General features: G+C 41.9%; 1 protein-coding gene across 3 annotated transcripts in view; it reads right to left on the reverse strand.

Moving 5' to 3' along the window:
• Positions 1-15,479, reverse strand: part of LOC117541812 (uncharacterized protein KIAA1755-like) — a 51,527-nt gene extending 36,048 nt beyond the window's left edge. Inside the window, exons 1-13 of one of the 3 annotated variants that reach the window (XM_034209023.1) lie at positions 15,362-15,479; positions 14,938-15,058; positions 14,682-14,775; positions 14,203-14,289; positions 13,374-13,490; positions 13,186-13,284; positions 11,274-11,425; positions 11,011-11,149; positions 10,722-10,844; positions 10,434-10,631; positions 9,347-9,791; positions 9,167-9,186; positions 8,338-8,650 (exon numbers count right to left, since the gene is read on the reverse strand). In XM_034209023.1, coding sequence (XP_034064914.1) covers positions 8,501-8,650; positions 9,167-9,186; positions 9,347-9,791; positions 10,434-10,631; positions 10,722-10,844; positions 11,011-11,149; positions 11,274-11,425; positions 13,186-13,284; positions 13,374-13,490; positions 14,203-14,289; positions 14,682-14,775; positions 14,938-15,058; positions 15,362-15,464 — 1,848 coding nt within the window. In that variant the 5' untranslated portion in view covers positions 15,465-15,479 and the 3' untranslated portion in view covers positions 8,338-8,500. Of the gene's footprint in view, positions 1-4,938; positions 8,651-9,166; positions 9,187-9,346; positions 9,792-10,433; positions 10,632-10,721; positions 10,845-11,010; positions 11,150-11,273; positions 11,426-13,185; positions 13,285-13,373; positions 13,491-14,202; positions 14,290-14,681; positions 14,776-14,937; positions 15,059-15,361 lie in introns of those variants that run through there. The other 2 variants (XM_034209024.1, XM_034209022.1) reach the window with 2 other exon arrangements.
• Positions 15,480-16,133: the final 654 nt, after the last annotated feature.

Below are 16,133 nucleotides of genomic sequence, written 5' to 3' on the forward strand. Positions count from 1 at the left end.
TCTGCTCCAATGAAGTTGGTTCCATTGTCTGACTTCATATGAACAACTTGACCTCTTCTACTGATGAAACGTCTTATAGCATTTATGCATGCGTCAGTGTCAAGAGAGGGTGCCACATCTAAGTGAACTGCTGTACTTGTTAAGCAGGTAAATATCACTCCATAACGCTTGCAAGTAGATCTGCCCCTTCTGATTTCCACAGGTCCAAAATAATCCACTCCAACATTGGTGAATGGAGGTAGATCTGGAATAATTCTCTCCTTTGGAAGATCTGCCATTTTTTGCTCCATAGCTCTTCCATTGTAACGTCTGCAAAAGTGGCATGTGGCTAGCATGCCACGTCTGGTTAGAGCCTGCTGTTTCACTTCCATCTTGAATTTAAAGGAATCTGACTCGACGCACCAGAGTAGTCCCAAAGCTCTTTCAAGAGGAAGATTGTCTCTATCCAGATCCAGGTCCTTTAGCTCTTTAGCCTTCTGCTCTTCCGAGATTGTCTGCACAACTGCCCGACTATTGCTGATCCATTTTTCCAGCACAAAACCTCCTCTTTTACAGAGAGCATTAAGACCTTCAACCATTTGTATTGCTGCCTTCTCTGAGCCCAAACCCATCAAACAGTCATCCACATAGAAATTTCGCTTAACTGCGTCAACAGTCTCAGCAGAAAAGTCAGACTTGTTGTCGTCAGCAGTTTTCCTTAGTGCATAGCTAGCGCAACTGGGAGAAGAGACAGCTCCAAACAGATGCACCGTCATTCTGTATTCCTGGATCTCTCTGGTGAAGTCTCCCTCTGGCCATCAGAGAAAACGAAGGAAATCTCGGTCTTCTTCTGTGACTTTGACCTGGTGAAACATAGCCTGTATATCGCCCATGAATGCCACAGGTTCCTGCCTGAAACGAGTGAGAACTCCAAGCAGTGAACTGGTGAGATTGGGACCTTGATAAAGTACATTGTTTAATGATGTTCCTTTAAATGTGGCACCACAATCAAACACCACTCGGAGAGAACCTTTTTGTGGATGGTAAACACTGTGGTGTGGGATGTACCATAATTTTCCACTGCCACAGTGCTGCTGTGTTGGTACCTGTTCAGCATAACCCTTTTTAATCACTCCATTCAGAAAGCTGGCATATTCCTTATGCAACATTGGGTTACTCACAAATATTTTCCTCAATCCAAGTAGCCTTTGCTTTGCCACTGCAAAGTTGTTTGGAAGAAGGACGTCAGGTGTCTTAAGGGGCAACTTCAGGATGTACCTGTTGTCCTGTAGTGTTGCAGACGTATTCATGATTTCCATACATTTTTGGTCTTCCCTTAGGCGCTTTCACACTGCGGTACTTTTCCCACAAAGGTTCATGTGAACTTAGTTCATGTGAACTCTTTAGTTCGCATGAACTAAGTACAGATCGCGTTCACACTGTAAAAAGTCCCTGGGGGTGGATTAGGCAAATGAAGCCGCTGACGTCACTTGTTCTTCTTCTGCTTTGGGTTTACTGGCAGGCCGCAAACCACTTCACGGCGTATACTGCCACCCGGAGTCCCCGGCCGGAAGTCCCCGGAGTTAGGGACTGGCTTCAGTAGAAGCTGCTGGGACTCCCAGCAGCTTCTACTGAAGCCTTCCGAGTAAATCGCCAGAACGCCGACACCTCCTCATCTCCAACGCTCCCATGTTTTATTTTGTGTTGCCATAAATTAGTCTCTCTGCGTTTCTACGCTGGGCTAATGCTAATGCTAATAATGCTAATGTGAGGATAATAAAATGGCGGCTTCACAAAACTTTTTGGGAGTTTTGCGGGGCGTGGTTTGCAATCCTTCCAGCCAATCAGAAATATAGCTCTTTTCTCACAAAAGAGCCGCTCGAAAGTCCCTGCTCTCTAACAGGGACTTTCGAGGGGGTAAAAAGGTTCACATGAACTAATTTTAGTACCGGCTCTTTTTGGTGTGAACGCGATAAAAGAGTTCACATGAACCTTTGTGGGAAAAGTACCGCAGTGTGAAAGCGCCTCTTGACATCTCTTTTTCCTCTGAGGGCTTTTCATTAAAGTCATGATTATACTGACTGCCAAGCATGAGCTCCAATTTGGAAATAGAAATCCTATTCACCACAACAGAAGAAAGCTCCATGTCAACATCGCTGCCATTGCTGCTTCCATGTAAAGGACCATTGATGGCCCATCCCAACACTGTTCTTATAGCGTATGGGCCATTTCCACAACTGTTGACAATTTCCCAAAGTTCCAATATCTTGGGAGCATTGGTTCCAATCAACATGTCAACATTGGCATTTATGCTGGGGATATGAACTTTTGACAAATGAGTCCACCTCTTCACATCTGCAGCTGTAGCAATGTTTTCTTTGGTTACTGGCATTTGCTTCTGTGTGAGGACTTCTGGAAGAGGATAACAGTTATTTTCCTCAAGACCAGATACCTCCATCCCAAATAAGGAGTAAGCTGGAACGAACTTTTTCTGTCCCATAGTCTTCAAAAGAAAATTAGTTATTTTTCCTGTGATGTTTAATCTGTGCATGAGATCTTCTGAGCAGAATGTGGCTGTGCTTCCAGGATCTAAAAATGCATAGGTCTGTTTAATCTCACTTCCCTTTGTGGACTTGACCTGCACTGGAATAATTGAAAGAATGCAGCCATCATTTCCAGCCACTGTACGTCCACATGTCTGAGGGGGGGTTTGTGATTTAGCGGTTTGTCCCAATTCCACATTAGATGTATTTATGTGGAGCGCAGTAGGATGTTGCTTTTCACAAACCTCACAGATCAAGCGTTGTTTACAGTCCCGGCTTATGTCTCCAATACACAAGCATCCAAAGCAAATTCCTTTCTCCTTTAGAAATATAATTTTGTCTCTGTGCTTCCTTTTGCTGAACTGCTTACATCTGTCCAAAACGTGAGTGTTGTGATCACAACAATGACACACCAAGCTCTCCTGTGGGTTTGAGTTATTTGTCGTTTTAATTCTGACCTCAGTCATTGGGAATACTGTAGCGGCAAAACTACTTCCTTTCATTCTGTTCTTTGATTGTGGCTGAAACATGTTGGAAGATTTTATAGCAACTGATTTATGTCCTGAATCCTCGATGTGTCCAAAGATCGGATCAGAAAGGACTCGTACATGTCTCTCAATGAATTTGACCAAGTCAATGAAATGAGCTCTGTTGTTTGAGGCTTCCATGATGTTATGAGCTTTGTTTCTCCATTGTTCCCTTAGTTTGTATGACAACTTGAAGACAACCATTTTCATATTGGAGGGCATATCCAACTCCTGCATGTACTGAAGTTCTTCCATCACATTAGCACATCCACGCAGAAATAAAGCATAGGCTTGTAGTGCTTTAATATCTTCTGCCTTTGTTATTGTTGGCCAAGCTAGAGCCTTTCCTATGTAAGCAGCAGCGATCTTGTACTCATTCCCAAAATGTTCTTGCAAAAGACTCTTTGCCACAATGTAGCCACGTTCTGGAGCCATGTACTGGTAGCTAAGAACCAGTTCCTGTGGCTGTCCTTTTGTGAACTGTTCTAAATAGTACAAGCAGTCGGCTTTGCTGGCTTTGTTTTCCACTCCTTGTTCAAATGCTTTAATGAAAGCCTTGTACTGAAACAGGTCTCCATCAAAGATAGGAATGTCTCTTGCTGGTAGAGACAGTAAACGTTGCTGGTGAACCAGTGCAGCTGTTATTTCATTTAGCTTTTGCATTATCGTGAATAAACCTTCAGGTGGCATTCGATTGATTTGCTGATGGTGATTTTCCTGTTGACCTTCCCATGCAGTTGATTCACCAGTTATCAACCCATGTGATGTTCCCAGATAATGTTGATTTTGTACATAAGCATCTTCCTTAAATGCAAACTGCCTTTCAGCTTGCTTTGGTTCCATGTCCATCTTTGTTGGTTTGCTGGAGGATATTTTCCATGAAGTGGAATCATACTCCTTTGCCAGGGGGTTAAGTATGTTTAACGATGCCAGTCTCCTTTTTTCCTTTTCCAGGTATGAGTTCATTCCATTTGTTGGTGCAAGAGAGGAACGTCGTGAATGTGAACCCTGTAAAACTGCTAGCCTAGCAGTAGATACAGCTAGCTCAGTTTCCAACTCAAGCTGTTCCTTTCTCCGCTTTAATTGTAGCTTTAATTGAAGCTCCTGTTCCTCCAGTGCATGCCTCTCAGTTAAACCTGCCATGCGAGCAACAATTGCAGCCTTTTCTGCTGCTGCTATAATTTGTGCAGATGAAGTTGTACTTGACTTTGTACTGCTGTCACTTTTGTTTGAAGATTTACCAACATTAGAAACACTGTCATCAGGATTGATATCATTATCACCAGTACCTTCAGTTTCACAAACCCACACCTTGATTTGGACAATAAATTCATCATTGAACATCATTTTGGCTTTAAACCATGTTTCATGTCTTTCCCTTTCATCATGTGGCAATAAACCCATTAAAGTGTCATGCATAGACCTGGCTTCAATACACAATTCAATATAACCATCAAGAGCATTTTGAACCTTAGCATGTTCACCACTTAACATAAAATCTTTTATATTTGTTCTTAATTTGCTAGCTTTATTTAGCTTAGCCTTTCTGCCATTTTACAACCTCTCAAGTTTTTCCGCAAGTGCTTTGGCAGAGAGTTTAACTACCTGCTTAGTGCTTTGAGCATCACTACAGCTGGCCACGCTATCCAGCTTGCCAGCTGCTGGCAGAGCGTAATCTGACGCTCTGTCAGCTGCTGGTATGTCCGCAGCGCGCTGCTCCATATTTGAATGTCTTTAAAGTCAAACGGATTGTCACAAATCAATCAGTACAATACAAGCGCTTATTGTTCATCCCTTTCACAACCAATGCATTGGAATTACGCCCCTTATGTGTGCACACAACTTAATTCCTATGGCCATTTAAACCGGTTGTAGCGCGCTACACATACCTCCTTAGATGAACGTAGTTCCGTGCCAAGCGGCGAAAAGCTTCCCGGCACCATTCAGCTCGTTGCTCCTGACGCTTTCCTGTGCAGCAGATGAGCAAACGAGTTGTAGCCGTCCTCCTCTCGGCGTCAGGTGGCTGCTAACAGCTGAGCAGCCGGCGTGTTGTTTTCCTCCTCTCGGCGTCCGGTAGAAGGTGAGCAGCCGCTCTCAGCGTCCGATAAACGCAACGAAAAAATGTCTTCTTGTGTCACTCCATATAGTTTTTGACTATATTACTCCAAAAAAGGCTAGTTTTTGACTATATGTAGAGGCTAAGCCAACGCTTTAAGCCTCTGAGGATCCGCTTGGTGGGTGTAATTGACGCACACCTTGTTTGCTGCCGAATAAAAGTCAGAACCAACGTTTCCAGTTCGAAATAGTCCATTTATTTCCCTTTTTTACTGGTTTCTTTGTTTCATTCACCACACGATATTTATGGTTTACACAATACCTTTTGCTTTGTTTTTAATCCTGTGTTTGTGTGTGTGTGCTCCTTGTGTGTGTGCTCCTTGTGTGTGGTCAAAAACTGTATGGGCCTTCCGGCGGAACCTCTCACCAACACACATAGGTTCCTACCTTTATACCCACATTTAATTGGCTCCTACATATACTGTTGTTTCTTCATGCAAAATGCCCCCTGTTTCTGACTGGCTGGTCCCGATATCTGTATCGCACGGCAGTAGAGCGGGGAGCCCGGAGTGTTCTGTTTCAGGGCACTCTGTATTTCGTATTGTGTTTTTTACTGTATTAAAATCAGATTATTGTTATAACTTTTATGCCGGTGTTTTGAACTCCTTTTATTAAATCTGACCAGGCTCATCTAAAGGACGGCGCGGAGCAGAGGTGGGCTTTAAGCCACCACTATTGTGTTTGCTCCTACAGTAGGCCTATATATATATTCATAATTTAAGATGTAAATGAATTCCAGTTCATTTGTAGTAGGCTACTTTCTATTTTTATTGTGACATTTGGTGGCATCAATGTCTGTATTTGATACAGATAATGGAGCAGTTGCTTAGGGCCACAGTGTAGGCCTATATCCCTAAGGTCAAATAATGAGATCCTCGACCTCCGCCCCCCCCCTCTCGCACCTCCACACAGAGCCCCCCCCACATATCAAATCCCAACGTAACCCCTGCTTCTAACTAATTAGGCTAACTTAAATAAACTCACTAATTAATGAAACCAGTTCAATACGCATTATTCTTATTCTTATCATTATGAGCGCAGTAAGTAAGGTATCTAATTACTTATTTATTTAGTATTCCGTAACTTAATAACAGAGATGGTCAAACTAAAGTGGTAGAGACATGGCAGAAATCCTACAATGAAGCGGGACAGTGAAGTATTCACCCATGAGAGGGCGATCAAGAAAAGAAAACGAGCGGCCCCGTTGAAGGAGTTTACAGATGAAAAGACACCAAATCACAACAAGTAGGCTATATTTAGGTGTTTTTTTGTAAATAACCAACGGTATCAAGAGGAAGTAAAGTCCCCTGGTTTGTCCCTTATTCCCTAACTGCCATGAGACAACTCAAAATCAAGTTTCTAAAATCCGACACTGAGGTGGTCTTAACGCACCGGCAGATGACGGCGCTGACAAAGTGTGTTTCCCGCAGCGAGACGCTACTAATTGTGGGCTTATCATGTTGATTCGGCCACAACAGAACACAAAATAATAAACTCTCGCTCTCCCAGAGGGGCAGGTCAGCCAAAAAGGACAAACGGGCCGTTGCCCTGGCAACATTAGCCCATACCTGTGCATGTCCCTGGTGTTGAACATAAACAACAATCTAAAAAAATAAGTTGTAAAAGTACACTCAGAAATATTTGACCTAATAATAACATTTAGAAACAGGTCAAAATGTTTTACTATTATAATTGTTATTTTTGTATAATTGTATTATTATTCAAGTCTTGTTGTGTCTCTTTGTCCCTCTGTATCTATTTGTCTTCATTTTGTTTCTCTTTGAAGTCCTTTTCTTTGGTTTTCTAGTGACCGTAGTTTATTTTTTTGTCTCTATTATTTTTTCTTTGTTGTTTATTAACGTGTGTTTTTTTGCAGTCATGTTTTGTCATTTTGTGTCTCTTTATAGTTTATTGTGCCGCTCTCTTTGTAGTTTCCTTTGACTCTCTGTAGTTTCTTTTGTCTCTTTATAATTGATTTTGTGTCTCTGTAGTCATTTTTATTTTTATCTTTTGGGTAATTTTGTCTCTCTGTGGTTATCTTATGTATTTATTTCTGTGAGTGTAGGTCATCCCCCGTCACTTTTTTGTCATTTTGTTGTCATTTTACATACATTTATTTGTCATTTCATCATTTTCTTTCATTTTAAGTTTCTGAGGAGACAAAGCCATGGACCAGTTTCTCAGCGTCTGACAGGGAGAGTGTGGACGGAGTTTTGCAAATGTTCCTGAGGTGGTAGGGTAGAAGGACGTTTTGCTTGATGTGGGTGTCAAAGGTCAGATGTCGGTCAAATCTTACACCCAGGTTGGTAACTGATGGTGAAAGGAGTTTGTTTTGAATAAACTAAACTAAAACTAAAAAACAAAATAAATAAAATAAACCGTTAGGCCGTTAGCAAACGTGGGAAATTTCAGGCCGATCGGACAATATCTTTAGGAGTTAGAGCAGTAACACCAGGGCCGTCCCTCCTTACAGGCCGATCACGCGGACTGTGTGGGGCCTCACCTTGCAGGTGCAGACTTCCTGTACGTTTTTTATACACCTCCAAGAGGCTTTTTGGTTCGTCTCCGCACCCTAGATATACTAGCGAGTTTCGTTTGTTTACGTGAAAGTTGGGGGAGTTTACGTTAAAAACTGAAGTGGGCGTGTGCAAACTTCCGGAACCAATTACACATCGCAATTTTCACCAGTCCTGACGCGGGTGCACAATTTGGTGAGTTTTCACATTATGTTGCGGGGTCAAAATAAGCGCCCATGTCACTAGGCTGGCACTTTTTCTGTGCTTTTGTCCGTCGTTTTCCCTGTTTTGTGTTGGTTATCGCTGCGCGAGCAATTAGAATAGGGTCTTTGCCGACCTCTGGTCTCAGACCCTAATAACATAAATAACCCAATCAGATAAAAAAAACTAAGCTAAAACAAGAGGTTTGTTGCTTCATAAATTCATGGGAAGGCTGTGGCTCAGTGGGATAGTGCGCTGAACTTCTGAATCAGGGGATAGCAAGTTCGAGTCCCACTGTAGTCAGCATGTCGTTGTGTCCCTGGGCAAGACACTTCACCCCAAAGTGCTCCTGTGGGGATTGCCCACAGTACTGAATGTATGTCAGTCGCTTTGGATAAAAGCGTCTAACAAGTGACATGTAATGTAATAAATATATATTAATGAGAATTTCTAATATTATACACAAACAAATTATTTATACAGTTATATATTTATGACAGTTGTGGAGTTACTCCTCACATGTCTGAGGAAGCAGCGGGCCACCATGGCGGGCTCCCTCTGGCAGGCCTCCAGCTCCGGCAGGAAATAGTGGCTGTGGAAGTCGTAAAGCTTCTCCAGGTTACCGAAGATGACGCCTCTCTTGCCCCAGAGGTCCTGGGGGATGTCGGGTCAGTCCAGCAGAGGGAGGTAGTGCGTCAGGATGTAGCCCAGAGAGCGGACGTACTCCCTCTCTGTGAACACCAGCTCCTCCAGGACACGCTGCAGCCTCCTGGGAACAAGACAGAAAGAACTTCAGACCTAGGACACTCAAGAGCATATTCTTCATAAATATGTTATTAGCTAGTAGTATTTGCAAATAAAAAATGGTATCTCTTCAACCGTTGAATAGATATTTTATGTGTTCTCTGCATCTGTACAAAACAAATCATATAAGTAAATGTTTTTAATTCTCATATTGGTCGTTCTGTGAATACTAATGTCACTCACAAATGCTTTGTACATTATTGTTTCTCACAATGTTACTCTGTGATCTCCTTGATTGGTTTTACAGCTAATTGATACTGAATTCTCAGATTTCCGGTATTTAGTTATATCTGAATTAGGTACTTGTAGTCGTAGTTTTTTAAACGTGCATTGAAAGCATATTGACAAAGTAATTTAATGTTTCAGCAGATGATACATTGACATGCTGTCCTTTTAATCTTACTCCATGCACTGTGATAGAAAAAAACTAAAAGTTGACAAGTGCAAAAAGAGAAGGGAAGAGAAGCAGAGAAAACAGTACCTGTAGCACTTCATTGGAGGCTTAGAGTCAGAAAAGAGTGCATGAAATGTCATTAAGACTCACAACATTAGTCAAATAAAGGCATGTCAATCAACTCACAGAATTATATCTTGCAGAGACAAAGTCAGATTAATTAGATTAGTAATGCAAGCACACTTCACCCACATGAAGTAAACTTACAGTGCATTGCTGGCACTCTCCTGTGGATTTGCCAAACCAAAGGCCCCCTCATATCTCCCGATGGGCAGGCTGGAGTGTTTGCAGCCTCCTGGCATCGCAGCCAGGCTACGTTCCAGACCTGCATCCCCCTGGAGCCCCTCAGGGCGCTGGCCTGGGCCTTCACTTCCTGAAATGTATCTGGGCTGAACTGGAGGAACCTGTCTTGGAAGGTCTGGAGGACAGAGGTGTCACTGCTGGACGGTATAACACTGGTGGTGGTTGGGTGGGATGCATCAGATGGGAAAAGGGATGCAGTGCTCGATCGAGGGTCTTGGTTGTGGCGCTGTATTGGCTGAGTGTTGGCTTGATTGACAGGTGCTGTATCCTGGTCACGGTTTTGCTTTTGGTAGATTCTGGATTGAGTCTGGTCCAGGTACTCAATGCATTCGCTGGCCAGAGCATTAGCCTATTTTGAGATATGAGAAGTTATTTTTATTATTCATGATAAGAAATGTTCATGCTCTCATCTACTTCTTTAATATCATGTTACCCTCCACAGACATACATTTTATAACCTGACACAAATGTCAGCGAAGAAGAAGCAGGATTGCACTTCACTATCATAAAACAGCACATACAAAAACTGCTTTCTTGAAAGTGATTACATCTCTGTGAAAGAGCAAAAAATGCATTGCAATGGCTTTCATTTCTAAGTAATGACCTTTAATTATTCATTTGAAATCATCCTAAAAGAGTAAGGAATGTTTAGGCAACAACAAATTATTAATTTTCATGATTTCTCCACAACAAAAAACGTATTGACTAAAAAATACTTCAATGTACTAAATTTGATGAGGAATTACTGTTTTTAGAGAAGTATTTGAAAACCCTTTTCAGTTACATTGATGCGTGATTGGTTATTTTTGGCCCTGCATCATTCTGCAACAAGGATGTATAGTGGTTATAGTAATAGTATACTGTATGCATGAATGCGCAAAGTTATATTTGCAAATAATGATCAGAACACTATTTGGGGTAAAAGCACTAGCTGTACGAAGCTTGAATACTTGAATGTTTACTGATAACTGTTGTAATGTCTCACACCAACCTGCTCACAGAAATCACACACGTTGACCATGGTCTGCAGCTCCCTGCCGCAGGCCTCTGCTCTGCACAGGAACTCCTCCAGGCCTGACTTGAAGGAGCAGACTAGAGTCCAGAACTCCTCCGTCTCTGGGTAGGAGAGCCCACTCTGCTGGAGGAGCTCTGCCTCTGACACTAACGTCATGGCGTGGTGTCTGCGGTCCTGCAGGAGGAGGGAGAGAGAGATTCAGACAGGTGGACGGACAGAGGCACCCAAACACACGATAATAGCCACAAGAAAACATAGACTCACATTAGCTTCAATGAGGAAGCGAGTGAAGCTGTTGAGGGTCTGCTCCATTTGCTCTCCAGAGTCCTCGACTGACTCAGCCTCGGGCAGGTGGCGCTCTCCCTCTGCAGTAAACCACTGTTGCATCTGCAGGGAAGGGAGAGGCAAAACAATATTGTGTGTGTTAGTATGAGCATGTACATGTGTAACTTACTTTAAAAAGTCATAATCTAATCAGTAAACTATTTAAGTTCATATTTAAATGTATATGTGCGCATGTGTACGACTTCATTGATGAGCTTGGATAACGCACCTGCGTGAAGTGTCCCTCCATCTCTCTGAGTTGCAGCAGGTACTCCAGGTGTTCCACAGACATGTTGGACCTCTGCACGAGGATGTGAGCCTGCTCCTCCACGTAGTTGTACAGGCTGGACACCGAGTCCACTGCGTCACTGCACATGGGAGAAAGATAGACCATAGGCTTGAGAGAAATACAACTATTTAGTAAGAAAACAGAAACATTTCATCCCTCACAAAGACATTCAGTACATGTGAATGCAGTAGTGAGAGGTTTACCTGAGCTCCTCGCAGTGGGGGTACTTGAGGTCACTCTCCTTTCTTAACCTCGCCAGGACGGCCCCGCCCTCCCTCTGCAGTTCGACCAATCGGCTGTCCTCCAGTACATTCCTCATCAGAGTCCTCTGGTCCACCATGCACTGCTGCACACACTGTTGGGAAGAAATACATTTATATTAAAATGAGTTAGTCATACAATAATTCCTTCGCATTTATGCTTCTTCCTTGTACATTCCGGTGGATTTCCAATTTTGTCCAACTTTTAACAAATTGATAACTATAAGCCAGATATGTAAAGGTCCCATGTCTTGGCCATTTCTACTAATCATAATTCCATTGTTGAGGTCTACTAGAATAGATTTATATTGTGCAATTTTCCAAACTCACATTGGTTTCTCATACAGCATCTCTGTATAGTATGTGTATTCACTCTCTGTCCTAAACGGCTTGCTAGAGCTCCTTTTTAAATTTTGCTAGGAAATTCTGAATGAAATTCAGTCTGCGCACGAGACTGGTTTCTCACTGGGTTGAGTCGTGTGTTTTTTTTTTTAAGTGTGTTTTTTTTAAGTGAGATGCAGCACAGCAGCCTGTCAGTTTACTCTTGCTAGGTTATTTTGGCTATTATCATTTATATTTATCTGCAACAATGGATATCAGGAAGTGGTTCACGAACAAAAAGAGCTCACAAAAGGAATATGGCAACTCAGCGCCAGATGCAGGCACATCAGAAGAAATCAGTTACGTTACCAACGAGCTAGCAAGGGACAAGGGAGGCTGGCAAGTGGCAACAAATTATATTTTGAAGAGAAATTGACTCTCAAGCCCTCTCACAAACTCCTGCTCTGTGCGCAAGCAGACTGCTGCACACACTCCTCTCTCTCTCCCTCACTCAACCTCTCTCTCTGTCTCTCTCTCTCCCTCGCTCAACCTCTCCACCCTGCGTGCTCGCTCATGTTGGCACAGCGTTACAAATGTGCCACAAAACCAACCAATGGATGTACAATAAGACCGTCAACAGCCTGATGGCCACCTAAAACCCCTCTCTTTCCGTACCTCAGATAGAAGATATGATTGGAGACGAAACAATCGTCCTCCCCCCCGTTGACAATTCACGAGCGTCGATTCAACCCCTAACCCCCACCCAATTCGCGGAGGGGTCGTTGTTACGTCACTTGGTTCCCGGAAGAAAAAAATGGAAAAAGAAAAATCTCCAACGAGGCGTTCTGGGGCAGCATAGACAGGTATTTTCTGTGTTAGAGTTTTACTCGCTACAGGGTGTACTTTGAGGGTTTGTGACTTTGCAGATCGTTTACAACATGCATAAAAAGCTACATAACACACAAGGGGACGGGTAATAACCGGAAAAGCATGATATGGGACCTTTAAACAGAATTTGTATATCAATGGATCTATGTTTTAAGTTTCTACTGTAAAAAAACATATAAACTGAGTTAAATAAAGGTGGGGTGTGTAATTGATTTCAGAAACACTTTTTGTTATATTCCATGGAATGCTCTTAACATCCCGATAGCAATGAATATCTTAAGTGCTTTGACAAAAAATCCATAAAAAAATTCATCTGTGGAAGCCGTAGTGCTGTAAAAAGCAAGACCAATCATCTGAGCCGGCCTGGCTAAAATAACTGGATGGCCTACCTGCCTGTCAGCCTTCCATCTCGTGCACAAACTTATCTCGTGCCCTCATTGGTCATGTGCGCGTTCGTGTGTGTTGGAGGAGGGGCTCTGTAAGGAAGTCTGAAGGAAGGGGCAGATTTTTTTCGGCTGCGTAGTTTCAAATTCTAGAGCACTCGAGCTGGTTTCTCCATTCTTACCTACCATACCTTTAAATAAGTGGAGATAATCACAGCTTTTAATACCTAAATTACATGAGTAAGCAGTCAAAAGAAAGGTACCTGTACAGTGTCGGTCCTCTGGGGCTCCTCTAACCTACTGATGGCTCTCAGTAGAAGGCTGGATGCCTCATGAAGATCAGACACAAATGGGAAGAGTTTCTAGAGAATAAAAGATGTGGACAGGAGTAAATCATGATGAAAGTACTCCGTTAAAGAAGAGCAGCAGGTAATGTGCTGTCATGTCTTACCTGGTGCAGCTCTATCCAGTCACAGGGGCTGTGAGACATCGCTCCGTCCAGACGAGAGCTTAGCTGACTTGCCTCCACCAGCTTCAACAGGGCTTTCATCGACGTCACCACTTCAGTCTGCTTAGAGGACACAAGTGTCAGAAATACATCCACATGTTTCATTCCAAAGAATAAATAACGGAGAAATTCTCACATCATTGTTTGCAACATAACCCCCTTTGTGTTTTTTACTAAACATGACTGCAATGTTGCATATCAACTCGATCAGAAAAAAATGCTTTCCAAACAAACACAAAGTCAACAATCAATTAACACCAATTAATGGCAGAATCCCAGTGAAAGTCCACCACTGAAAATGTATCAAGAAACTGTTAAACTCACAATGTACATATGAAACAGTTTGTACAATGAGCACTACATTTGCTGTACATCTTTTTACAACAGAAAAGGTATTTGATTGTTTTGGATTATCCATCGGTTAATATTTAATCCTAAACAAAGCAAACATGTCTGAAATGCAAGTGATGTTGTGGCTCACAAATGTTGATTGTCAAATGCTGTTCAAATATTTTTCTGGATTAGTGAGAATGGATTTAAAACATCATTAGGATGTATCCTCTGAGTCTGGAGACAGTAAAAGTCACATTTTCATGGTAATCCATCTTTTATCAAGATATTCTACTCAAAGTGATTATCCAACAAATTAACACATGTTTAATCCCTATAGCCACGCTGGTAGCATGGCTGAAAACAACGTTTAATCAAATCTTATAGCTACCCAAATGAATATGAAACTTTCAAGAGTTAGAGAAAGTGGAAGAAAGCTGACCTGGATGCCGGGACACTGCTCTGGCTGAAGATTTCTGTCCTTGTCCACCAGCAGCACGAAACTGTTTACTGCGTGCAGAGTCAGCTCCTGAAACAGTTTATCACTATAAATCTATTCAACTACACTCATGCATCCTCCAGGTACACCCTGTTATTGATCATCACAAATAAATCATAGGACACTTGAAAGGCCATAAACATATGCAAGTAATCAAAATGATTTTCTTTTTCAATCTTATAAACAAAATGTAACGAAAAAAAACCGTTTTATTTGTTAGACAATATATTACACCATTAATTGCAAAACAATCTTTGTTACATTAGACAGATATATTCAACAATCTGGAGTATGTTGATGCTCAGGAGCTGCTGCATTATTCAGCATTGATATTTTACAAATAACTTATAGACTGCTTTCAGAAAACAAAACACCCACAGTTGACACTGAAAGCTGTAGTCAGCTGTTTCTCTCCTCATTACCTGAAGCGTCATCAAGGCCTTGTAGAGCTGCGGCTGAGGATTTATCTTCCTCGAATCAAAAATAAGAGTCATCCCAGCTTCTCTGATTTCTCTCCTGGATCCAGAAAATAAAAAGCCAATAAATACACAACCACAATAAAACAGACTTGACCACAACAATGCTAAAACTTTTTTGTAGATTGACTTTAAATACACAGGGTTTGTTAAAGCCTGGTTAATTAATGTCTTCATGGTTTTACTGGCATATGGATGTGACCTGGTGATGGTGCGGAAGTAGAGCAGCATCTGGAAGAGCTCCTGGCTGGTGACAGCTGATCTCCATCCCTGGTGATGTCCATACAGCTCCACGATCGCCCGGCCTGTCCTGTCTCTGCCGCCTGTAGGGGTGAGAGAGAGGAGAGATCAGGGAACATGCTGGGAGAATTTACAGTCAATGAATGACCTCTAAAAGAGAGAATAGAGAGAATAAAGCATCCACTTTGTTATGAATGAATCCCAATTTTGCTCATGCTGACACTTGAGGAGGATTACAAAGGAGGGAGGCTTCTTTATATTTAATTAAATACAATTATTTAATTGGTTCTCATTTGTACATGTGTTCTGTTAATGCAGAGCAAAGAACAATGTATATTGATTCATTTGATCATCGTGGTTATTTGCTGTGTCTCAAACTAACTCACCGGTGAGCGCTGCCACTCCTAAGTAGAGGGGGTGGGCTCTGGGGTCCGGGGACCCCAGGGGGAGGTGGTCCGGTCTGGGACGGGTGGAGGTGGGCTGGGACATCTTCTGTGTCTCTGCTGCTTGAATTGGATCTGTCTGTGATGGCTGTTCCGTCTGATGGCCATCTCTGCTGCTGAACGTACTGCCAGGCTGAGCAGCTTCTGAGGAGAGTGGACACATTTGACTGGTTCTAATCCGCTACACAACAACGTGTTAGTTATTAGGTAAAAATGCCCTTACAAGATGCTTATTACCATCATTATGTTCTAATAAGACCACATACGTGTTACTAAGAGCATCATAAACATGTTTATTGCTAGATTATAAGACATTTATAAGCACTTACAAGTCACTTTTAAAACGTTTATAGACTGTTTAAGAACAATGACAAAATCCGTATTAGATTTTTGTTTTTAAAGGATTTAAAGCATAAAGCATATTTAAATGTATAACTGGTAGCTGTAAATAGCATAATTCACTGTTAGTAAGTGCATAGTTAGCTACAAAAAATAAAATCATTTATCTTAAGATAGCAACAAAAAGGTTTGTAAAGGTAAGGTACATTAGTCAATAAATGTATCTGTATTGCTATTAGAAAATAATTATAAGGAACTTCTAGGTTTTTCTTTAACAATCTAAAGCAAGCTATAAACTGGTAACAAGTTATTTATTATTATTAAATGTAACAAGTGTGTGAATTAGCGTTTGTAATGCTACTAAACGCTTATTAGA

The sequence above is a fragment of the Gymnodraco acuticeps genome, unplaced genomic scaffold, assembly GCF_902827175.1.
Source record: "Gymnodraco acuticeps unplaced genomic scaffold, fGymAcu1.1, whole genome shotgun sequence".
Lineage (NCBI taxonomy): Eukaryota > Metazoa > Chordata > Actinopteri > Perciformes > Bathydraconidae > Gymnodraco > Gymnodraco acuticeps.